At 44.6% G+C, this 26,998-nt stretch overlaps 1 protein-coding gene across 1 annotated transcript; it reads left to right on the forward strand.

The window, feature by feature from the left end:
* Positions 1-1,995: 1,995 nt before the first annotated feature.
* On the forward strand, positions 1,996-25,021 carry LOC135399123 (uncharacterized). Its single transcript, XM_064630842.1, has 3 exons — positions 1,996-2,246; positions 17,208-17,614; positions 24,830-25,021. The coding sequence occupies exons 1-2, from the start codon at positions 2,232-2,234 to the stop codon at positions 17,553-17,555; spliced, it is 363 nt and encodes a 120-aa protein (XP_064486912.1). The 5' UTR covers positions 1,996-2,231; the 3' UTR covers positions 17,556-17,614; positions 24,830-25,021.
* Positions 25,022-26,998: the final 1,977 nt, after the last annotated feature.

Here is a 26,998-nt window from a genome sequence, read left to right on the forward strand (position 1 = left end):
TGTGTGGAGTGGAAAGACCTTGCTTAACGACGTCAATATGGGACCTCTTACTGACGGAAGCCACTGGGGATTCCTCATCGGAGCGCCATTGTACCGCATGCTCCGGGGGGGGGGGGGGGGGGGGGGGGACCAACCACCTCAAAACAGCCCAAGGGCTGGGAGTGGGCATCTTCATTCGAAATGTTGACATCCCTCACCAGCTACGCAACAAAAGAGTAAAACCACTGTTTACTCCTTACTTTCACAATTTTACTCTTGATCTTACTCTTTGTTGTGTTTTTATTATTGTCTAACCGATGCGGGTTTGTAACGTTCCGAATGAAGCTGTAAACTTCTATAAAGAAAGTGGCTCGACCGTGCTTTGTTAATACATAAGAGTTAGGTCCGTCTAGCACGGTAGATACGAAGTGTTCAGGTGGTGACTCTATACGCCGATACTCCTCTTGGTTTTCAAACTCAGGTAAGATGTTTCCTCAACGATGCCGCTGCTGGCCTATTTCTTCACGTACCAAAGTTTCCGAGCTGGCAGCTGAGGCAATGCATCGAACGCGCGCGGAAGATGTTCTTTGCTAAACGGCTGTTTGATTCAGACAATGCACTCTTTGTAGGTAGTGAGTAGTTCCATACGTTTCGCTAAGTCTTTTGGATGTGCTTTATCTACAGCAATGAAGAACTGCTCTGTCGCACAAACAAACGTTTTTTTTTTCTAAAAAAAAAAACAGATTACGATGATGAACGGTTTGGTGGGTTAAACCTGTTTGGAGTCGCCGAACTCAGAAAAGCGGATCCAAATGTATCCCTTGCTTCTTCGGGTAGCTTGCCGGCTACACTGTGCCATTTAGTTCAGCAGCAGTGCTACAGCGCAAAGCGCCGAAGACAACAAAGGGCGGTCAACGTACCGTCATGTGTCCAATCAGCCACGAGAGGAGCGAAAAAGTACTGCCGTCACGGTTCACCGAGAAAACGCATTCTTCTCCACGAATGTAGGTAGCCGAAGATAAAATACCACCGCCTGATGTGCTGTTTGCGTTTGTTAATGGGTGTTCCACAGACGTTTCACAGGGAGTATGCAGGGTACCTTGGAGTGTGCCCAGGACGGGCATTAATCTCCCCTCCCTATAGCTTCTTCAAATCGTGCTCATTTCGACAATGTTCTGAAGATATATTTCGCTACTTTGCGATCGCACTAATATGGAATAAGTGTCAACGTCGCAATATGGAGGAATGCTCAAATTTTTTAAGGTGTTCCTAAAAAACGGTGCTTGTAGGTGATAATGAAGTCGCTGATTCGAGGACTGCACAACAGGTTTGTTTCTTTGGTGTAGATGGAGTGACGGGTGGCCAGCGCAACTTGCTAACGTAGACAGACGGGAAGACTAAATTGTCGATAACAAAAAGAATAGATAAGTAAATTAATAAAAATGCAGCAACAGAAATTGTGAAGAAAAGCAATAATATGCGTGGTGCCCTGAAACGCTAGTGTGTGTGTGTGTGTGTGTGTGTGTGTGTGTGTGTGTGTTTAATTAGTCCGGCATTCTTGCATTCTCTTCAACGTTAACGTGGTGCACGACCTCACGAAGCAGTAGGAAAAAAGCCCTGAACATGTTATTCTTTTTCGTAAGTACAGCTTTATATAGCCTGTCCTTGGGCCATCGTATGCACTAATACGTGCCCTTGACTAGTGTCCTGACGCTCCAGCACTCTACACTGTTTCCGCCGAAAGTATCCACCAGAAAGAAAAGGAGAGAAAAAAACAAAGACAGGGAATGACACAGCTAACTTGGCGCGATATTTCTACTTGCGTGTGAATGGAAACCGAACATGCATTTCTTCTTTGCTCCAATGGAAGGCAGCAAAACCACATTCTTCCATGGCGCGTCGACCATCCTCGTAAACGCAGAGAAAGTGCGGTTCGTCTGTGCAGCCGCCGTCTGCTAAATCTGGAAGCAGCAAGACCCAGAAAGCACCTCTTTGGGCCGAACGCGCTGCAGGAAAGCTATATTATCAACTTGTTGCGATTCGCCGATGGTGCTGGACTTTCTCCCCGTTTCTTTCTTTTCTTCTTCTTTTGCCTGACCGGTCTGTTTTGCTTCCTGATTTCTCACTTACTCTCTTTTTTCGTGATAGCCCTCCCCGGTGTGTATAAATATACAGAAAGCGAAAGGGAGTGGTTAATACTCTGCGCTTGTATCGTAACTCAGTGGCAGCGCGTGTTCACATCGTCTACAGGAATGCTTTACGCACAGGTGAGTGGTTTTCATTGTGTCAAGAGCTGTCGTGCTTTAGTGGACTTCTGCGAGGACAGGACAACAAGTAAATACATATCATATTCTCTGGATCGTTGTAAAGAGGTCACGTTATTGAGTTCGTGGGCTCTCTCAGCACTGTCAACCGATGTGTAAAGAGGGTTTGTAAAGTCTTGATTTCTTCTTTTTTTTTCTGTTTGCGCGTGTGTACAACTGTATGCTGTTTCAAGCTGCTGCGTTGGATTATTGATGTTGTTCATGCGCGAAATCGGGACATACAAGATATTGCCCGATTTTGTCGCAAGGCTCGCAAGAGCATTTCTTGGCCGATTTCAAACTCCAGATCACGTATAGTCGCTGCGGCGACTCTGAGTTGAGTTGAGTTTAAATGATAAAACAAAAAAAGAAGAAAATCACGGAGTTCACTTTGAGTCTTTTTAACGGCTACTTTTTGTGGAAATAAAATACATTCATCATGCAAGGAGGTCGATTGACCTCGTTGGTTTCTATTCTCGTATTATATCTGGATACCTATCATACAGGTTTTTGTCACATGTTTTCAAAAAGTATTTTTGGTTCTTCGTGTGCACCGACGCGGCCACACTGTGTTTTTGCATGAGGTATATTTCCACATGTACTTCGCGCCATTCTCCAAGAACATTTGAGTACAGCGGTTTCCTTAACTATAGAGTTTTCAAATGTTTCAAGTACGAAGTGTTCTATCAAAATACAGATGACATCTTTAGAAATCTGGTATTTTCTACAAACAAACGAGCAATGTTTTTTAAAAGTACAACCTGTTTGCTTACTTTGACCAAGTCCTACAGCAGTTACACGCATGTACGAGACGAAAGACCACTAAAAGCTGAGTACATACATCACTTAAAATTCAGGGGATATGCTCGCGCACAATTCACTTTTATAGGGTAAAGGCTGGTTCACATTACAGCGTTTACGGCTGCGTACGGCGTCTTACGTGTACCTTCGTTCCATCCTGAAGGATGTCCCGTTGCGATGATTCGCTGTCAGCGGGCGTGACACGCAAGCGCAACCGTAAACGCAGCAGTGTGAATCAGGCTTAAGACCCTGTATATCAGTGAAGTTATATCACTGATGATACACTATGCATTTACGGGAGTGGCTCTTTAATGGAATTCCCCCTTCAGTGTTTTTTTTTCTTTTTTTACGTTTTGTGTAGTGTTTTTCATGCGAATTAGCAGTGAAGCCGAACTGGTATTGTCCGAGATCACCCGCCATGGCTGCATGTTTCCTTTTTTTATTTTTCTTGTTTTATTTACGGTCGATCCTTCGGACGATGACAGAGAATATAAGCAAACATAAGTGTGCGACATGTTACTGTGAGTATTGCTGTTTTCGTATTGTTTTCTTTTGATAGCTGAAGTTTGCGGACCGTTCCCGAAATGAGAAATGCAGATTTTACACCGTATTTTTGTTTTGGACGTGCCTGAGCCACAACCTAACAACTTTGATTCACCAGAGAGAGAAATTGCTATCAGATTTTTCAGTTGGTATGATTTTCACTGTGTTACATTGCTTCTGCTTACTTAAATGTATAAAATAGATACCGGTTATGCAACATCCCCTAGTCATTGTGGGTAACCATTTTTACCTTCAGCTGCATAATGTATCATACATGATACATACAAAAATTTGGCTGGCGCTTACATGAAAACGTCCTGATTTTGTTCAGATTCGGATATTCTTATTGCAGTGGTACTGCTGCATTGAGAAACATTTCATTACTGACAGAAAAGAAAGCGAAATATAGGTATAAGGCACCTGTTCCGGCACCGCAAATGACTAGTTCAAAAGAGAAGTACGAGTATATAACCTCACTGCTGGCACGCCCGAAATAAACCGAGACATCGTATAATTCCTTCCTAATGATTGCGCTATACCCATGCCACAGAGACACGAAAAATGACCGTAAGTGCTTAATGCGTTAAGTTTCAATGTCAGTCTCTAGTTAGTTTGACACCAGGATAGTTTGAATAGCATTTGCCTTAATGTCATTTTTCTCTCAAATGAGTTCCTCAAAAGTCACAACTCATTCGCCCATGGGATGCCTAATCTTGCACCCACTGTTTTCGTGGAGTAACAAAACTACTTTCTACTGTTTAACACTACATAGGTGTTTAAATTTTGCTTAAACAAGTATCTGTTCACGAAAGAAACATTCCAGTCGTTAGGAACCTTCACCGACAATATGAAAAGATGCACGACTACACCACAAGCAGATGTTTCCTGAGTTAGCAAAAACGACAATTGTTCATGTTATTGAAACATATTCAAACTAATCCGCATGGAAATCAAGCCAATATTATTGCATTTCAAGATATTAACTTGATCTTCGACGTTTTAACTGCGCTTAATTTTTTAAAAGTTGTATCACACGCAAAGTTTACTTTAGTGAGTGGGTCAGGTGATCACCCTTCATTTAAAGTCATTACAAAAGGACGTGTGACACTCTCATAATACTAAAAACCCCGAGACTAGGGAAGTACGAAACAGACACACACGGTTCGTCTATGTGTCCGTGTATCCCTGTGTGTCTGTTCATACTTCCCTAGTCTCGGGGTTTTAACTTTATGGGTTCTAATCACCAGCTCGCTTGCATTTTAGTGATTCCCTCCTTGTGGCACAAGCTTCGTAAAAAATGCTTTCGAGATAATCGAGATCATCGAGGCATGAGACGATAATGTCATTTTTGTGGTACGGGTATTGCTTTTCGCGGTGACCAACAAGCGTGTGAGCTAAGTGTAAGAAGTGTCCCATAATATTTTTCTGTTTTTTTTTTTCTTGCGCACTCATCCCTAATCGGCTTAACGAACACAGAATGTCGTTTGTTTTGTGAATGTTTTTTTTAATGTTAAATTAAATTCACAATAACCGTGCTAAACTTAAAAACGCTGAAAGAATTTCAGTCACCACTGGCCTATTACAGTTTTGTGCACTGCCGTGTGCTCACGAGCATGCACTAATTAACCGCCAATCACATTTTCCTCAGGATTCTTGTCTTTGATATTTGATTTTCTTAGTATTTGTATCATGCGAATGGTGTTTTATGTAGCTGTCAATATTTGATGTCCACAAATTGTTAGAGCATCGAGCGTATTAGAGTAGCCAGTTCTGACCCCGTTGGGACTAACAACTTCCCTTTTCGTCTACTCCAATAGAGCATCGAAATCATACGTAAGTACGGCATGACTAAAACTGCACAACAACATGTTTTATAACTATCTACCGGCTTTCTTTTTACAGCACCAGCCTTCAAGCACTCGTTCACAAAGGGGTGTAATGATGTTTTAGCTGGTGGTATTTTTAGCACTTGTACAAATCAAGTACAAATTTTGAATTGAGCAGTTAAAATTTATAGTACTTTTACTCACGTTTTTTTCACGGTTTGTCTAATAGGTTTATTAACTGCTTGCCTGATTTTTTTCTTTACATTGTGCAGTAAAGACAAAAAGGACTAAAATTCTTTTCAGTCTCATGTTTCTTACACGCAATAGTGCAATATATTTGCAATTCACGTACATGTACAAACCATGTATATTGTTCGCGGGCAGAGCGAAGATTTCAACTTGGAGGGTGGATATCGCGTTTGACGTGGCTTCATGACGCCAACACCCTCAAACGGTATTTCCCTGCTGATGATGTTCCAATATAAGGCCGAAACAGCTGCTCAGTGTTGGTATGCATGGCGCCGTTTGAGTTGTGAGCTCAGCACTGGCGCTGCAGCGTAGTACGTGAGTTTATGACACTACATATGTATGTGTACACACTCCAGCTACAAAACACATGTAGGCACAAAAAGAAACGAAAGAAAACGGAAACTTTCTTTCTCGGGCACATCAAAGCTTGGATCACAGTAATGCAGGAGATCCACTATTTGTTTAGAAAATATTGCGTATATGAAGCCACCAGGCGAAGCCCTCGTTGCCTAAGCGTGCCCTGTTTCTTATGCCAGCATGGAAGGCGCATTCTCACAACTAACATGAAGATACGGGCATCAACCAATCTTCTACATTTGTTATGACGATGCAATGTCCTACGCTTTTTACTAGCCGGAAGAAGTAAATGTACGAGCATATTACATTGGACAGTGTCGTGCACGCCTCATTAATCGGTCCCTACCTCCAGGAAGATGTCGTGCCCTCAAAGTCCACTCTTCCACGTTATCTTCGCTTGTCGCGTACTCACAGTTGCCCGCTAGCATACCGTCGCTGTCTCGGTCGCGCCGAGACAAAGTTAGCTGCATGGATGAACCGACCGTTACAGCCTTTGCGTCATTTTCCTTCCTGAGTGTCCGTGTTTACAACACAGCGAAGGAAGAGTGCTGAAACATGGGAACGCCGCAGGGGAACAAGAAGGACGGTCCCGGTTAAAAGAGGCGCTGCTGAACTATTTTCTCTTCTTCCGCGATTAATTGCCTCGGGTGAATGCGAAAATAACGCCCGTGTGTAACCTTTGCGAATGGTGAGCGAGTTATCCAACTGATGCGGAAAAAGTCTAAAGACGCGATTGCAGGCGATAGTCCACAGGGTGTTCCTTGCAGTGAAAACAGAACGTATAAAAGCACTCTCGGAGACAAGCGACATTGAAAATGATAGTATTCTGTCTTTTGGTCTGCTTGAGAACGTGGGGAGTTGCCCGTTTTATGGCACTGTGCATGCGTGTAGGTAAATTGTCGCAGGAAGTCAAAAATCTAACTGTATCATTACTTTACTTAGTTCTACGCATGTGATTTGACATGGGGCATGGAACAAGTCGCGAATTGGTGGAACAAGTCGCACAAGTCGGAGGTGCCCCTCTGGTATAGACGACCCTCTGTTTAGGAACATGTGACGTCATGAGAAGACTGGTTCGAGATTATATTTTGTTGTGGTGGGCAAGAAGCGGGAAAAACGCGTCCGCTGAAACGGCTGATAAGGTTGATACGTGCCCACCAGCACGCTTTGCGCGGCGGTGAAACGTGATCGATGACGTAGGGGTGCAGGTCGCCTATAGAGGGTAAGGGCTCGCCGTGCTCGAATTTGCCTCCGCTGTTAATCTTCTTCCGCGCTCCCGTTGCTCTCTCGATCGCTCGGAGCTTGACCTTGTGGGCTTTTCGGGTTCCTTTTGGGGCCTTGGGTAACTGCCGTTTCCTTCCATTCTGATCATATTTTAGCTTCATATATGCCGACATTCTGGCAAAATTTTGATATTTCAACTTTGCAAATTTATAAAATATTGGTTATTGTAGATGAAGCCGATATCGCTTAAGGACCAGGTAGTATCTCTCAAGCGCTTCCCAACGATACCTTAATCGACGTCCTAGCCTCACGAGTTCGCGAGACACACTGGCCGCAAGGTACGCGTACCCCTATATTTCCGTCTCTCTCGCACGCACCCGCCACACCCAGAGATTGCGTCAACCGCCCCAATGACCTCAGTAGTTAGAATCTTACACGTGTATGCCATCTGGATTTAGCCGGTTGGTTGCTATCGGTTTATTACTCAACGAGTTATCGCGTCATGAAATTCGGCATAATTTCGTTGCATGGAAAATTTGGACCTGGCTACCAAATCGAACGGTTTCACGTCAAAAAAGAATGGAAAAACAAAATACGCGGTGGCACCGAAGGTAACACCACTATTTTTGTGTAGCATTCTTCCGGAATCGGTATGTGTCCATCCTGGTGCTTATATTGCACAGCACTATATATGCAGGCGCCGTAACTAACCTTTGTTGCTACGTGTTCGGTGTAGTTCAGTATTTCCAAACTTCGAAGCATAACTGCACAGCCGGTATAGCCGAGCCGAATGCGTAGAGTGCTGTGCGTGCACAACGTTTGATTGCAAGAACATTTATTTCACTGTTCTTGGCTTTTTCATCTTTTTCGTGCACGACCGACGTGTTACACGGCTAAAAGGTATTGGAAGGGAAAGTTCCCTCTCTGACATCGTTGAAATAAACATGTCCGAGAGGAGCATTTGACTCCAAACAACCCTTGCGCCGGACCTCTCATTCGAAATCGGCGTATTTCCAAAGTAATTCGTATTTTGTCGCGACCGTCGGCAGCGGACCCACAGCAACGGGGAGGAGCAACCGGGAGATCTCATCGTCATCTCGCGCGACCCTTCTGTGACGCGTAAGCGTCCTCTCCACACCTTCTCGTCACGCCAGGTGGGAGTAAGTCGCCATCTTCCCATGCATTTCTCCCTATTCAGCGTGTCAAACGGCGGCGGCAGCCATCAGACGTCCCACAGTTATTAGCACAGTAATATCTCTCCCCATAAGTGGCGCAAAGTATAAAATGTCTGGGCACACTGTGCCTAAAGTTGGATGATTGTTTGGACCCAAGTGGATTACAGACTCAATCCAAGCCATCCAACTGCCAGCTTGTCCAAGCCTAAATGCTCCTAATGTCAACAAGAAGCACTGCGAAGGCGAAGATAATGCGAAATTGTCGGTTTGTGAATTGAGGAAACGTATTTTTCGAAGTTCTTGATCTACAATATGCTGCACAGTTTTGTGAAATTGGTGATTTGTTGCTTCCGGGCTTCAAGCCTTGTTTACGTCTTCGCGTTTGTTGGAGTAGTGTTGTCGGTGCTGTGGCCTTTACATTTGCGTCCCATTTACCACTTCTACCATGAACGATGACCTGCGTTCGTTTTTGTGAATTCGTTTCAAGTTTAGCGAAGTGAAGTACGCAGCATATGGATCACCGTGCTAGTTGCACCATGCAATTGAACTATTAACAGATGTCCCCAAGCAGCACAATGTACTGAAAGTCGAGTGCAATAGGGGTGGACGGTATGTGTATTATCAATGTTCTTTAGTTTCAGGAGTCTGTTCAAGGCCTTCCGCCTACCCGTCCACCCCTATTGCACTCGACTTTCAGTACATTTTGCTGCTTGGGTCGTAGAGAGTGAAGAAAAACAATGTGCAAGTTTCCGGCGATGCAGATGCATCAAGGTGTTTGCATCGAATGAACTGCGCATGTTGACGGCACTTGGCACACAGTTCTGTAGATCGATGTGCGATATCGCAATCTGCCGTGATTCAGGCAGAATAGCTATACGAATGCACGAAGTAGAGGGAAACGTGTAGGTGAATGAGAGAGCAACACACAACTTTGTTGCAACAAAGAAAATCTGTTTATTAATGCGAGTCACGATTTCATTAGAGAACAGTACAGTAAAATTAAGCTGTTTCACGGGGTAGCCAACAGACATGTAGCTGCTGCTGCCAAGGAGCATGTAAAAACGTAGTTGTGGATGGGATGCTGTTCTACAGCGCTACGTCTGAGCAAACTCTACTTGCGTCTGTCTCTTTTTTTAAGAATGCTCCCTAGAAAAGGGAAGAAAAATGTGGAGGTACTGTCTTTCAGTTTCCCATCTGTAAATCAGGATGGCATCAGGTGCTGCTGATGCATTTGGGTGTTTTAAGCTTCGTAATTTTTCTCTTTTCTCTGTGCAACTGGACCTCAGGTAAAGGAAGTCAAATATACAGTTGTCACAATTAATGGTCACAAATGCTGAATGTTGTGATATCAAACGTGTCTTGCATAGTTTATTTTTGCACTAAAATAATTTTACATCATACATACGCATTCATATTGCCACTAATTAGTAGACATGATACATGATTGGAGTTCAGACGGAGATGATGTTCAACCAAAATTGGGGCTCAACTGATTCGGGGTAACAATCAGTAGGAGATGAGTTTAAATTGAAAAAGTCAGACCGTAAATATAATATTGTAGGTACACAGGCTGTTCGACACAGGTACACCTCTATATTAAAAGAATGGATGGTGATCATGAGTGGTCTACTTTATTGTATTGAAAACAATTAACAGATAATTTATGAATGGTCAATATTCCTGCAAAATATTATAACTGAGATTCATAAAGCGAGGCTTATAATTTTGCAATAAATAAGGAAATGGGTGTTGTTTGAGAGGGCACTGTTAATAAAATAAAGGAATTTGTGAATTTCATCAATCAAGAGATGATTCTGTTTTGTTTCAGTGAAAATACAATTGCATTGAGTTTCTTTGTAACAAGCTGTGACTGTATTACACAGGAGCATTCACCACGCCACGCTGCGCTGTCAGTGTCGGTACTCCCCATATAAAAGATATGATCGACTGAGCAGCCAGGATGTAGAACATGTTGTAGCACATAGCTGCTTGATGTAGACAGTCGTAGTGCCCACGCACTTTGCTGGAGATTCTTCCTTGCTTTTGGTATAATTGCACAAAGATTTAAGCCATAGTTTTGTGGTTAGTACATGAATTTTAGTCATGTAACATGTGCTAGATGAATATGCCTCACAGAAACTATCTGGCCACCATTTTTGGCTTTTCTGGCTTTTAAAAATTACATTTATGCAGCAACCATGTACTTTTAATTGGTACTTTACTTTTTAAAGGATTTGAAAACCCGTGCTCAAGCAAAAAATACGCTGCAAGCAGACTTTCAACTGAATGGCCCAAGTGAAGCCGTTCCTGTGTCATGGCTTCATGGCAAATGCTTGAAGAGGTTTGCATCTGAGACACACTTTGCTGTTGGTATACTCTTGCATGACCTGCACACAAGCACAAGCAGGATAAAATTGAGAAAATTCACAGAGAAGTACAGAGGCACACTGGCACTAAAAGGAATGAAACAGTGTAAGCTCCATCACCTGAACATGGATACTTTGTTGACCGGCGCCGGAACGCTGGGGCATGCACCAGGCTTCAGTACAGCTCGACTGTGTCCACCATAAAAGAAGCATTGCTGAAAATGAGTGGAGCACATGAGGTCGTGTTTGCAGTCAGTGTAGGATTTCGCATTCACTTCCTCAAGTCGCTGAACCCATTTCGAATATCGTTTCGTATGTTGTTGTGGGAGCCTGTGAGGGCGACAAATTTTCATTAACAATGTTACAGAAACAACAGAAGTAGTGCCCTCTTTAGCTTTATGTAGCACACGCATAATGCACCTTCAAATGTGTCGGAAAAAGCTATAGGATCTCCAGCTGCAGGTGCATGCATCCCCAGAGCCTTCCCGAGTGGAGCTGTTAAGGGGATGGTGCAGCATCTGCTTGCCATATTCCCAGAGTGAAAATATCTGAGTGCTTGTATTATCTTGAGGAAAATACAAGGTGCTCCTATATGTGTGTACATGTATCTGAAATGCAATTATTTTCTTAGTAACTTGCACTGCTTCTTTCGGTACCTTATCTCGGATGGTTGAACAAAAACATGCCAGGTGGGATCAAGCAAACATAAGTAACATTGATAAGGTGGATGCTGAGCGGCATGCTACCTTGCCGCATTTGACCTCTAGTCAATGCTGTGTTAGTAAAATATTTCTGATGTTGAAATTTATAAGTTTGGGTAAATGTTACAAAAGTAAAGCTATGTTTGTATGTATTGGCACTCTGATGTACAAAGCTGCACGGCCAGGGAAAGACAAACTTAATTCACTCGAAAAGATAGTGGAAGAATTTCACACACATGAAAGTACGAAAAGCAGGCTACTTACGTTAGGAAAGATGCTCCTGATCCACCCTCTCTCTGCACTGCTTGCAGTTCTCTTTTATGCATTTATTGGGCAACAACAATAACAACTTTATTTTAAGATTATGAATGGGGAGTTCCATCGCCAGAGGCCAATGGGGATTTTTTTTGCCGCATGATATGAGCACACTGGCTTCAGGTACTGCCACGCAAAATATTTACTTTGATAAGCGCGTATTTCCAGAGATAATTAATTAACAAGAGTGCGCGCAGCGCCAGCGATCTCTTCCATGTCCTTCTGGCATGTCGTGACGTCAAATCATCGAACACTTGCATTGTTGACCATACAAGTAGGATGCAAGCGAGCTGGTGACAGCCTGGAGATGACACTTGTTGCTTCTTATTCGTCGTTATCTTCGCTCAATGTCAAGGAATGTCATCTCTACACTTTTATTGGTTACCCAGGATCGTCCGCTATACGGCGAGGGAGTGACACGTCCTGTGTCAAACGCGGGGTGGGCAGTGCCGACTACAGTCGCAAAAACAAAGAAAAGAAAAAAGAGGTGCACGCATCTCTATTGGGCGGAAGACGTTACGTCAGAGGCTGATAGCCGAGTGAAGCAGCTTTACTGGAGCCGCGATATTGAAAGCTCTCTTGCGCACCGGGATTGTGTGCTGCACTGGTGCTCTCTTTCTTCCTTTGTTTCTTTTTTTTTTTTTTTGCGAATATGTACCTCAGGGCTTGTAGTCCTAATTTCTACTCCTCTTCAGATATTTTTTTACGGGCCCTTCAATGCTCCTTTATTTATTTATTTTCATGTTTCAACAATATCTTATGAATATGTTTAACTCCTGTTGAAACTTTGAAGCCGGGGAAGAGCCGATCAAATCACGAAAGGAATCTGTATGTTTGTATTTTGGTGCGTACTCCCGTTTGTCGATACTATGCTGCTTCCATCGCATACGAGCAAACTATCAAAGTTTTTTTTTATTCCGTGTTAGTGCCGCAAAGCAACTGTGGCTATGAGCGGCGTACAGATGTGGACAGATGGAGAGAGGACAGCAGGAAGGAGTGGGGCACATGGGGGGTTAGTATGCGTCCTGGTCCGACTCCGGAGGAACTGTGCCGACATTCGTCTGGAACGTCTTCGGAAAACCCAGGGAAAACCTCAGACAGCACAGCCGGTGGTAGGATTCGAACTTGCCACCTCCCAGCCTTCAGCACGACCTTGGCTACCACCAACGAGCGCCTTAACCCGATCGGCCATGCCGCTGGTCAAAGGGTTTTGACAATTCGATTGATGTGGTTCATTACATCATGCACACATTGTATCGAACACAAGAGTATTTTGGAAAAGAGAATTATTTTTCTATGTGTCGTACTTGACGATATAACCAACGTTACCTAGATACAGAAGACCTGCCTATTGCCTCCTCTCCCTCCTTCGCTACGTGGACATATATGTAACGTTCCTTCTCGAAGGAACCCAATAGTCCAAAAACTGTGTCCTCTTCTTTCTTCCTCGTGACCCCACCCTCTCGTCCTCCTCGTTGGCACCTTACAATATAAAGTCAGAATTCGTCTTCTATTGCGATTCGCCGTTCTGCGAATTCAAGAACTCACAAATGATTTCATCTAACTTAGAACCTGTTGACCTGCATCAGCAGAAAAAAGCGCCAAGACGCTTTCCAGAGAGTCCTGAGAAAGATATGGGACCGTTTTGCGCGTTGTTTAAGTTTTTCCTTTGGTATGCGGGGACGTTCAATCACTACTGGCTGACGACGACGGTTCGTCTCTATGACTACGACCGCTGAAAACACGATCCTGATTGACTGACTCTTAGTTGTTACGTCACGTCGTCGAGTAAGCAGGCTTAATTTCTCTATCTAGGTGGTGTTGGATATAACCCCTTCAACACCAGTACTCGTAAAGCTCTGACATCAGAGCTCCGGCCATTCCCATTGGTAGTTATAAGCACGTGACATCTGTCTCGCGCTTCCCCACTGGCGGAGACGCCTGCCGTGACGTCAGAGCCGCATACGCACTGGAATTTGCAGTGCCCATTTTCTAGGCCCCCATTACCCCCTTTGCTCTAAAAACTTCGAATGCAGGTTCACATCGATGCAAATAATGGTCATTTTACATTTATCCGGTATAACTTGAGACGAATTGACGCAATCCCCTCTAAGCTAGACCGAAGAAATAATAAATGGTTGGATTACAGATGGATAGCACTCTGTATAAGATAAACCCTAGGATGGGAGTGAAACGATTCCAGAGCAATGCTACAGATCAATAATGCAATCTCATCCCACACGGGATACGGACATTTCGGTACACGGACCTCTCGGTACACGGACCTTTCGGTACACGGACGTTTCGGTACACGGAGCTTTCGGTACACGGCCATACCGCTGGAATATGGTCTTCGGCTTATTGGTTATGACAACGTGTCTTGTTCTCAATATAGATTTTTTTATTTAAAATGTATGAGCTACAGACGTCCTGTTTTCACTTCTCACATCTCTGGTTCTGCAGATATTCTTTGCCAGCTATTGTCACCCAAACGGCATATCTGGGACTCTTATAGATTTTTTAATAAAAAATCTGTATAGAAAAAGACACCGTGTATAAGGAAGGGCATATGCCCTTCCTTATACAGGGTGTCTTGCAACATGGCGTGCAAAACCTTGTAATATTACAAGGTTTTGCACGGACGAAAACATCACTTCGTTGTCCGTTGCGCTGTTCACTGTAAATTAAAATTACCATGACCTTTCTTTCTTTCTTTTTCTTTTTTTAACGGCTTTCAACGAAAATACGTTTGCTGAAAAGTCCGGCAACCTCTTCATTTCCTTTTTTACGAACATAACATTTTTGACGACCTACATTAACAACGGGCATCTGGGATGTCTTCTGTGAAAGAGAGTAGGACAAAATAAGCCAGATAAAAATGCCCGCCTGCTATACCGGGGGCACTTTTTTCCGGGAACGTTTTCTCCAGGGTCATTCTTTCCTACGCCCTTCTGGTTGCCACCCGTAAGGCACTGCAGAAAGGATACTTTGCGATCATTGCAGCATGCAGATACAGCCAATTTTAGGGGAACATCTACACTCCCGTCACCAGATTTACTACCATTCTTGAGCCCTTATGTGTCCTGCAGAGGGAAACCCATCAAAAGGTCAAAACACGAAAGGCCAAAAGATTAAAACGGACAACAGACGAAGGGCCGAAAAATGAAAACACCGACCTATCTGAAGGCCTAAGGACATTGTTCAATTTTTTCGCACAAGATTTCAACATAATGTCCGTCCAAGCGGGTGTAAGCTGTAAACACACTTTTTAAACTAACCATATAAAGAAAATTTAACCTAACCTTAGCCTTGAATTTTGACTTTCGGTTTGTTCGGGGATTCGATTTTTCGGCCTTATGGCTACCACTCCCTGCAGAGACAATGCCCGGAAATTATACTTTTCGCGGCGACCATCTAAAGACATGTATCGTGCATGGGATGTTTCGAGTATTTCCCTTGGATGACATACTGAAACAACGCATTGCATGATTAATGCATAGTCTAGGTACTCGCAATTTTAGGTACTCGAAAAAAAAAAAAAAGAAACAGTCACCGTTTTATGACTAAGAAGCCGAGGACCACCTTCCAGGGGTGTGGCCCTGTACCGAAATGTCCGTGTACCGAAAGGTCCGCGTACCGAAAGGTCCGTGTACCGAAATGTCCGTACCGAAAGGTCCTGTACCGAAAAGTCCTAGCGACACCTTTCCGGTACCTAACACATCCTCGACGAGACCAATATTGCTTCCCTCCCCGGCCGCTGGTGGGGCGCTTATGGGAGCCACATCATAAAATCACTGCCAGATCTTGGAAGACGGGAGTTTGGCTAGAAGAGACGACGACCGTCAGGGCGTGCATGATGAAACGCCCTGACATTCTCGTGACCATTTCGCAAGCAGAACGGTTAACCTGCCGTGCAAGCAGGTTAACCGTTTTCTAAATCTAGTTTGATCTAAAACTACGCTCGTTGAATACGCACCTAAAGGCGATTGTCTATGGCACTATACACCGAGAGAACATAAGAGCTACAGCCACGAAGGTGTACCTCCGCCAGCAGCGAATGTAGTACGAACACTGAGAGTGGGGCAGATGCGGTCCTATGTTGCTGTTGGCTGCGCGGCCGTGGTCACATCGTTACCCTCCCCCCGTTACGTAGCCGACTACAGCAAGCAGTGCCAGTCCCCCCCCCCCCTCGTCTTCATTTGAAACGAACAAATCTTCACTTGAAAGTGATGTACTGGAGCATGATCGGCATACCGATAGAATAGCGTAATCGCAGGCTAGCTGGTGGGCGAAATCCATGATAAAACGTTGCTTCGTTGTGTATGTTCGTGTATTTTGTGTAGCCCATGCTCAGGCCTGTTTCATCATGAATAGGAATACAATCGATGATGCAGTGCGGCACCATCACATTTTGTAATAGCGTACTCTCGCTCGTGTAATAGCTCCAAGGCGTACTGAAGCGCATTCTCCTCCTGACGCATCTCTGCAGTTAATCACGAGCATAGTCTCTATCTTGTGAACACGTGATAATCACATTATCGTATTACGTATGACGCAAGCGGGCGATACAAACTGAGGTTAACGAAAATCACCCCTATGGGGTTAGTTTTTTCTTTTCATTATTTTCTGTTGCGCAATCGCTCGACGGACACTCGCAGCGCAACTATAGCGTTCCTATATTGGGTACTCGCTGATATGCCTTAAGTAGTACGACAACACCCATCGTCGCGCGTTGAGAGGAACTTATAATGAGACAATTGATGTTCTGAGACTGGAACACACAGAAAGGACAAATACGTACAAATTCTCAAGAATACAAAGCCTCAAGGCAAGAAGTTTAATGGCAGAGATATGCGCCACATATATGGCTCTATTTCGCCGCACAAGCGAGATTCGGAGATAATAGCACAAGAAGAGTTACAAAACTGATACGTATTCAAATGCAGCTCAGTAACGAGTGCGATCGCTTTACGTATCCCACATAATAGTAGTTAGGTACTGCCACTGGATTGGTAGGTTTCGAGTAGGAGAAGGGACAACTGTTAGGGATATGACGTAAAGACGGGCACCAACATCATACCATCATAAGCAGCAGCAGGCAAATAGGATGGACACAATGATGCCAGTAGCGTTTATCATACACTTTTGAAGTATAATGACATAGCCATCCAGAGGTACCTTGTACCAGTTCTTGCGAAGAATTGTACTCTTCTTATTATTGCACCCACACCTTTGCTCATTCAAGATTAGAGTTCAAAAGAGTACAAAGGTTATTGGCCGACTTCTGCACCATCGAAAGACAAATATTGTGACTAAATGTGTGCGAACATAAATTGCTTCGGAACTTTAATGTAATATTTCTATCCAGGTTACCCTCGTCTTCCTTGTCTTGTACATCTCGTTGGACCCAGCGTGGGCTACACATTACGGAGGCGCACTAGTGCACAGTCCCGCTGGAGCAGAAGACTACCCTCAAGCATTCGTCATCAGTACACTCAACCCAAGCGACAAACATGGGCACCAACACCGTGGTTACGGACACGGTCACAGGGACTACAATGCCGAACCCAAGTACGTCATCCGGAATCCGTACGGAGTTCCACTGAACCATGGGGGCAGCGAGCCAGTGCCCTTCCACGGCGGGGACGTCGGGCCCTTGGGAATGGTACCGGTGGGATACTACGGGCATGGAAGTGAACATGGCTACGGACGCTGACATGTGGAAGATGCTGCGATTTTGCGCTCCGTAAGATGTGTTCCTGTTTGTGTTTCACGGTGAGTCAATGAATCTAATTTATGTTGTTTGTACAGAGAAACTCATAGTCTTCCGCAATATTCTCGCGATCGTTTCGAAGGCACACTCTCCGACAACGGCAGTAACTTGTGGTGTAACCGGAAGGGTGTACTGGCCCAGTTTAGGGACTGAATTAAGTATCACGAATTAAACCGTAACAAACGCAGTACTTTACGTAGCCGTCAACCATTTCCGAAGTCGTAAGAATTCTACTCGCTTCGTCCTGCACTCAACTACTCCGCAGAAAGTTAGTTGCACCGGTCGCTCGAATAAATGTAGCCTCTAAGAACATTTACTGGAATGCGCTGCTTCCGTAATGCGATTTGTTGTGAACACACGCCGTCCCGAGTTGACGGCGACAAAGTTATGGCCAGCATGCCTCGAATCACATTTCGAATATCCGAGCATTTTTACGTATTGATGCGAGGATAGAAATGTTCCACGACATGTGAAACGGTAGGGAGAGATCTCCCGAATGATTTACCAGTAAGGTAATGTACATCAATGGTGTTCGATAAAATGGCCTGCTAAGAGACCGTTAATTGTGAGTTCCATTGATGAAAACAGATATAAATGCAGCATACCTTAGCCGAGTGAGTGCATTTCGTTCACTCCCAATGCGCAGCTGTGCAAAAACTCGGCCATGTTCTAATTTAAGCAGTATTTTGTATTGGCGTATAGAATATTTCCCCAGTGATGCTCTGCTAGTATGCCCAGCTAAATTTTGCAAACCTCCTCTGCTATTTATTTACATAGTCGTTAAGTGTTGTGTGCAGCTTTGTCAGCGCAGCTCGAGTTGCGCTTTGGAGACAAAATGGCGGATATATAGTAGAAGACAGCACGTTATTATCACCCTCCATAGAGGGCGTTTGTATCCAGATGCCCTAAGTACAGATGTAATCAAGCGCTATCTATGTATGAACAGTCCCACTTCGATCATAAAATAATTCTGCAAGCGAGCTGGTGTAGACATGACGCAGGCAGCAGGGACCGACGGGGGTTTTATCGCTTTTAAAGTATGCTGCACCGAACAGCCCAATTTTTAACCATTTTTGCAGGCAGCAGATTCACCCAGAAAAACCCAAACTCAGGGATATGTTGCCTACGTCAATTATACTACTTCGTTTCATATTCGGACGGTGCTCAGTTTGCTCAGGAGCTCAGTTGTGGATGTGAAAGCCAATACCCTCTACATTTGCTTTGTATCGTCCGTTAGCTGTTGTAGCCGGACGCACCATCAAGTGATTGGTTGTTCTATAGGTACTAAGTTCAGGTAACTTATCTTCAACTTCACTGCACTACTTTTGGTGAAAGTAAGTTCATAAGGTTAATAACACAGTTAATAACTCGTGTAGTGGTACATTTTTACACGCACCACGTTCCATAGAGTCGTTTTCTCGTCCTTAGAATATTATAGCGCGAAGCCTCCAGGGCACCTGTTGAACTCCTCTTTGGGAAGGGATGCGTTCGGACTGAAGCACTGGAAGCTTAATGACGAGTCATTTAATTCGATTTACGTGTGAAATTTAATTAGTTAATTCCTCGACGGGTTCTCCTGCTCGCGAAATAAGCTCCCCTCCTACAACCATCAGAGTAAGAAAGACTACGGCGCTTACCCCAACCTGACGCGCTCCCGCATATAACTGCATCTTGCACCCGTATATTTATTTATTTATTTATTTATTGTATGTACTTCAAAGGACCACAAAGCGGGTACAACATGATGGAGTGGAGCATAGCAGAATAACAGAGACAAATCAACATAAGAGAAAATCAGGCTCGTGATACATCCCATAGGATACAATAGGCAAGAATATGTGTACAAGATCAAAGGCAAAAAAGAGCAAAACACCAAACGTTATGGATGAGACGCTGAGTAAGAAGAGGATTAACTGGGGCGAGCAAAATAAATCGTGGATTGCTTGCTTAAAAGTCAAATGATCACTAATTGTAGCAATGTCATGAGAAAGATCGTTCCACCAACGTGAAGTTCGCGGAACATACGTAGGTCTCGGAAAAACTTGGAGTATTATATCGGTATTCTCTTACCTGAAACGCATGATCCACACGGTGAGATATATGGCTAGGGGGCAACAGCATAGAGGAGTAGAGGAAGCTACTGTGGAAAGTTTAGTGGAAAAGCAGGAATACATATGATTTTATAGAGCGTTTGGCGTTTCCGGTACGTAAACAGAAGGTAATGACGTTTACAGACTGTACAAAAAGCGGTAACGCAACAAACGTCAAACAATGAGGAGGAACTCAATACTGAAGTAAAATGGCTAAAACCCGCAGTCGAGAGCAAAAAAAAAAAAGACAAACACTCAGGCAATCGGTCTTCTACATCCCTTCACTGGTCTGGTTAGCGAATTTAATTCAGTATGCTACACCAGCCGGCCCAATTTTTAACGTTAGGAACTCAATAATACACACATAGCGCACGAAACTAACTTCTTGTTGTTTCTATTTCCCCCCACCACCAGGCATGGCCGGGCGGGTAAAAAACATCCGCTCGTTGGCGATAGCCAAGGTCGTGCTGAAGACTGGGAGGTGGTGGGTTCGACTCTTACAACCGGCTGTGCTGTCTGAGGTTTTCCCCGAGTTTTCAGGCAGACTTTCCATGCGAATGTCGGCAGAGTTCTCCTTTAAGTCATCCCAGGACACATACTCACCCCCATACACGCCCCCCCCCCTTCTTCCTACTCCACTGTCTCCATCCGTCCACCTCTCTACGCCGCTCATAGCTACAGTTGCTTCGCGGAGCTAACACGGAACAACAGCAAATTAAAAAAGAAAAAGAAACTCCTCCACGTTGAGTCCAGCACCGTGTGTCAGAGATATCCGGCGGACGTTGAAAGACCTCTGGCGGTCGAAAATTATTGTCAGTTCTTCCCTGCGGCACGTGCAGCATCTAACCACACAAATATTGGCGGGCTCACCTTACGTGTCACCTTACATGTAAAGGATGCCGTAAAGCAGAAGACATGCAGCTTATGTTGACAGCGTAGACTAACGGCTTGTTGCTGATAAACCCAGCACAACATGTTATACATGTGAGAGAGAACGCTTCATATTTTTAATTTGCTCGTAAAATTGCGGTGAAACGACTCGGAGGGTACGTCTGGTAGGAAATAATCCCGAATTCGTCTAGCAACAGTGATCTATGTTTCCGATTGATTTGCTGCTCCTGGTGGCAACGTGGCCGTCACGTATAGCGAACTTATTTCGTTTTAGACCACGACCAATCTACAACAATAGTAGAGACCCGGACAGATGGCTATCGCCTATGGGAGAGCCGAGACGTAGGTTAGTGAGAGCCGTGTGTGGGGTTAGTCAGAGCCTCGTATTAAAAGAGTCTGGCCATTGGGGGGAGCCTAAAAAGAGGCTCTACCTGTCAATCACAGTTGCGCGCCTCTCATTGGTTTGTTTATTACCACGGGGACCGCCAGGACACTCAACTGCCGCCCAAAATGGCGACGAGAGCGAACACGGTGAAGTGGGAATTTCGCGACAAAAAACTTTAACAAAGTGCTCAGATTTTACGCTGCAGATGTACATATTCATATAAGTTTCTCGAAAATCAGTTCCAACTCATGACCCGCTATCGATATGTAACCAAAATAATACGCTTTGTGGTCGCTGCTAGGCCTAGTGAACACGGCGGTAACAATGATATAATAATAAAAAGGGCACTGCATTGAACTGCTCAACTTTATGGATACAAACATTCTTGCTTTTTCGATTCCAACTATTCATGTTGTTTTATTTCAAAAAGTCGTTCCGACAACCTGATGTGTACCAGCAAGTGATTCTGCCGGCAGCGCTACGACGACGGAAGCAGACGACAATTGCCGACGTGCCTTGTGCCGCCTAGGTGGTGTTCTTTAAATTGCACCAAAAATCCACTAGTTTTGGATATCGCAAGAGGTGTCCATTTCAATCCCATCCAATCCACTTGCCACCCAAAATGGCGCTGCCCATGTTGGATAGGGGGGATATAGTGAGGATATGTTGATTGATGGAGCCCCATATTTCAAGACGTCATTGGTCAAAATCTGGAAAAGTTGGTGGAGCTTCAGGTATAGGCATGACCCATTAGTGGCCAGACTCCCTTTTAATATACGGCTCTGTTTGTCCTGCTATCCAGCATGGGCAGCGCCATTTTGGGCGGCAAGTGGATTGGATGGGATTGAAATGGATACTTCTCGAGATCTGCAAAACTGGTGGATTCTTTGTGCAAATTTGATGAACACCACCTAGGTTGCGCAACCCACGTTGGGAATTGTCGTCTGCTTCCCGCGTTGTACCGCAGAGCCGTATATTAAAAGGGAGTCTGGCCATTAATGGGTCATGTGTATACCTGAAGCTCCACCCACTTTTTCAGCTTTCTGACCAATGACGTCTTGAAATATAGGGCACTATCAATCAACCCATCCTCACTATTTGTCCCCTTATCCAACATATGCAGCGCCATTTGGGGTGGCAAGTGGATTGGATGGGATTGAAATTGATACCTCTCGCGATCTGCAAAACTAGTGGATTTTACGTGCAAATTTGATGAAATGCCACCTAGGGTGCGCAAGGCACGTCGGGAATTGTCGTCTGCTTCCGTCGCTGTACCGTTGCCGGCAGACGCATCTGCTGGTACACATCATGTCGTCGGTACGACGTTTTAACTTATCTACAGATGGAATAAAAAAGGCAAGAATATCCCTAAAATTCAGTAATTAAATTCCCAGAAACGTATATGAGGATGTACATTTGCAGCGTAAAATCAGAGTAGTCTGTGAAAATATTTGTCACGAAATCCCCGCTTCACCGTGTTTGTTTTCGTCGCCATTTTGGGTGGCAGTCAGGTGTCATAGAAACCCCCGTGGTAAAAAACAAACCAATCAGAGGCCCGGAACTGTGACTGACAGGTTGAGCCCCTTTTGGGGCACCTCCCAATGGCTAGACTCCCTTTTATATACCGCTCTGGGGTTAGTTACGCTATAGCGGCCTCTAGGAGCGCCACTTAGCACTCTTTGAGAGAGGAAATGACAGTTACATAACTATGTCTTTCGTCTGCTACACAGCCTGCTGCTTGCTATGTACGCGCTACCTTCTTCTGGGGTTGTGTGATAATTTTTGTTAGGAGTAGCAGAACAAGTCGGGGAGAAGAGTTCAATTTCTCCTTGTTTTTTTTTTCTTACAAACAAACAACAAACAAACCTTCTTCTTCGTCGTCAACGTGCCTACGGCCCACCATATATTGCCGAGGTTTCGGCGAATCACGTGATAACGAAAAGCGCTAACTAGCGCCAAATCTCATACCCAAGCCAGAACTAGAACCCCGGGCTGCTTTGCGCATGTCCAGGTCTCTAGCATATGGTATATAGTAGGTCCTGTATAGATCCAGTTTTGACCGCATGCAATGTAGTTTTGCCGCCGTACTTTACGAGCAAGTCGCAGTTGGTGACCGTTTCGACACAGTGTTGCCCGTAATTTTCAATTTTAATTTTCTAACAAAAAGTCGCAAATTGTGACGTAAGAATACTGGGTGCTGAGGCTATTGAATCGATAAATTTTCTGAGATTGCACCTTTACTGCTTTACAGTACCTTTAAATGCGATAATAGTGATCGAGTTTTTGTATATCGTACGGCTATCGCCTTTGCGCACATGAGGGTTAGCGTTGTTGGTTCTGCGCACTGCGCGAAGCCCTCTTTGTTTTGCGCGTCCACGGAACCGCCGGGATTATTTGAAATGAAATTTCCATTTTAATTCTATTTCACAGGTTAAACGCCCTTCACATGTACAAAAAGTGTTCCACGGTGGCTTGCTACCGCGACATAAGACATCGTATCACCGTCACTATTATCGAAGTCTCCACGATTAATTTAGATTATGAACTCCTTATTAGCAAACATCGTCTTGAGACTCAAATGAGCTTAGCAAATATATTAGTTCAACTGAGCGAATGATATAAGGCTTTGACGAGGCTGTGTCTTTCAGGCCTGAAGAGCCTCGTTTGACCCGAACTCCTTCTAACCCCTGTGCTTCTCAACAAAGCCCCTGGCAGTTTAGAAATTCACGATGATTCTACTATAAAGTTTCGCTAACTGCGTAATTTATGAACGCCAATTCAGTCACCGAGGTCGCTCCAGTGGTCTTCCAACCGTCCTGGCAATACCACAACTCTTCTGTCATGCGCATCGATAAAGTACTGCACACAAATAGCGACGTTGAAATTCGAGTCCGCTCAATGTTGTTTCGAATAGGATACGCCCTGATGCTTTATTGAACGCCACAAAGGAGACGCACTGATGAATCAATATCCCCAGCTGCCACTGAAACGCATTCAACTGCTCCTCCCTGCGGAAATCAACGTTGTCAACGTCATCTGGCCATACTATTTGAGGTTCGCAGACAAGCTGTCTTCCGCAAAGTTTGTGTAAAGCGAGCTGACCGAAACATACCTGCAAAGCGTTCGAACGATTTCTTCAATGGATCTGTCCTCTTCATCTGTTTCTTTCTCCTAGCTATTTTTCTTTACGTTATCCTTGCTCCTTTGTACTGAAGTGGCGAAGACGCGCTCTCAACGGCAATCTCTGGCCGCAATTCGCGGGCACCTGTTTCCTTCAGAAATAGTCCGCGGCGTTTAGCGCACGGTAACATTAGTCGCTTGCGTTTTCACGGATCCAACTGGTAGGGACCTTGTGCTGATGTCCATGTCCTTGACAGCTCCGCTGCGAAATGGGTAGACAAATTTCGTCTCAGCATTATCAAGTGCAATGATAGAAGGTTACAATAGACCGGAAAAGAACAAAGAAGGGCCGAAGCTTGTTTAAATGTTACTTTTAATGTGTATATGGAGGGCACTTCGCATTCCTCTCAGCCTACTAAGGGACGTAAGAAGCGGGTTTTCTTGACTGTTCTCAACCGAGTACGAAAAAAAAAAAAAAAAACTAATGGAAGGGTAGAAATCAGTGCAACGGCCTTTCAACGGGTCTATCTCAACGAATCAAGTGCCAATTTGCTCTGGGATGACAATTTGTAAGTTCGCGCTAGCGTACGAAATACGGAAATTTCTGCATCATTATTTGCACGAAATAATTATTCATCAATATTTTGTACGGGATTTGACGACATCCTTTATAATCACTATGTCCTGCCTGATCATGTTTTTTTTTTTTTTTTTTTTTTTTTACGTTATAGAGTCATTGCACCAGTGGCTTGCCTCGAGGGGACACTCCTTCGTCTCGGTTGCATCCTGCTATTCTGGGGTGCCATCTCATCTCAGTCAAGATCATCGACATTATCACCAGCTGTATATACCTACTCCGCCGTACACTGTTGCGTGGGATAATATATCCTCGCGTACAATAAAATTGTTCATTGTTGTTACGACTTCTGTTGCTAAACTTGTGTGGCCTCTTTCATGCGATGTGTGTGGTATCACCATTGCAGGTATTTTTGTTTTGTTGTTTTTCCGTGGTGGTGGCGGTGAAAGGGCTCGCCGTTGTCGGCCTCACGCAGGTGGGCAACGTCACCACCATGGAGGAAGGAAACACAAGGAGCGGCCCTTTCGACAGTTTTCTATCGGGACGAGCGTCGCATTGCATTCTGGGATGCTCCTGTCTACCACGTGACCGCTCACATGACCCTCAGGACAGTATGGCGCCAGCAGAGCAGACGACGCGAGCTGTAGTTGTGTCACAGTTCAGATGGCAGTACTACGTTGAACGCGTGCTTGCGCTTTATTTCTCTGTGTTCGAATGTTTACTGTTCTATTAGAAGACCAGTCACAGTGTGCAGAATGCAAAAGGAGTACGCAGCACAGGTAAACATCACGTGTGGCCACGGTTACTTCCAACGTATGTACGTTCCTTGATTAAGTTGTAAAGAATGCCATTCTCAAAATACCATTAATCAGATTTGTACAACAACAGAAGATATGAAATGAATCTGTGGCGCAGTATGAGGTCCGAAATGAACAATTCAAGATGACTCGAACACACACGGACGACTAAAACAGCTTACCGTGTGCTTACGAACAAAACGCGTTCCCGTGACAGAGCTGCTTTTAGTTCAACGAGAGCCGCAGCCGGGACAGGAACACATTACCATGCGTCGTTTCTAATGATGGTGCTCACATTTTCACTATAAATTACTTTCAAACAGCAAAATTATACGGAGAGCAGCGCGAGAAATAAAGCCTTGCAAAACCAAAATGTCAGAGGGGATCACGAGGTGGACAGGAAGCAATGGCGATTTTGACTCGAGCGACCGCTAGAGGGTGGCTACGCTAGTCTGGTGCGAACAGAGCCGTATATAGGGAGAGTTTGGCCATTCTGTGATTTTTGCCGCCAGCGCGCCGTGACGTAATACGCGTCATAGCTCTGCTGACTCCGCCCAATTTCCCAGCATGCAAGCGGAGTCGGAGGAAGCCCCCGTCGGTTCCCGCCACAGGGGTGGCATACAATACAACGGCCCATAGAGAATACCGTGCCGCTGGACGCCATCTTGTCGTGGTCTAGCTGCATCCCACGTGACCACCATGCAAATGGCGGCGCCCATGGCTTTCGCCTGAGCAACATGTAAACAAAACAGTTGCCGTGCTGCCTGTGGTTAGAAAATCTTGGAACTTCATTTCATAGTGGTTATTCGCTTATTATCCAGTGAACTGTGACTTGACAGATCTCGTGTACGACATTGGCAGATTCGGGTGAATCATTAGACGAACGCCGATATAGTTTGGCAAGCTGCGGTTATTAAATATAACATGTGCTCATGCTCATCTGCGTCGTGCAGTTGATTGATAGATTCAGTATTGGGTTTTGCTATTTGGCTCATGCTTACCATGACAGAGTCCTTTCAGAGTAAACATCTTCATATGGCGCAAAACAGATACAGACGAAGGGTGCAGTCGAACAACACAGGCCCACCTTTCAGAGTGCAGACTTGCTTCTAAATAGCCCACACCCGCATCAGAACATACAAATATCACACGCTGTCACCTTGAATTAGAAAACAGGAGTGACAAGAAAGTAGAGAAGCAAACATACACAGTAGATACTCAGTCGCAGCGTACGACTGTGCAACTGGACATTTTATTCTTTGGTAGCGTTGGGGTGCTTTGCCTTACTCGTGGTGTATTTGTATTTTCTAACAAGATTTTGATCGTGTGGTTTTCGTAGTAATTACTTAATGCAGGTACAGACAGAGAAAGAGGGAACTGAAGTTGGGGAATAAAGCTTGAGTCGTCTCTGTTAACCATTATAGACATAATCCTGATTATTTACATAATTTACATGATCTGATTATAAAAGGACTGGTGGTTATACTTCGTTATGACAATGTGGCATGTACTGGAACTGGAACCTG

This window comes from Ornithodoros turicata, chromosome 1 (assembly GCF_037126465.1).
Source record: "Ornithodoros turicata isolate Travis chromosome 1, ASM3712646v1, whole genome shotgun sequence".
Taxonomy (NCBI): domain Eukaryota; kingdom Metazoa; phylum Arthropoda; class Arachnida; order Ixodida; family Argasidae; genus Ornithodoros; species Ornithodoros turicata.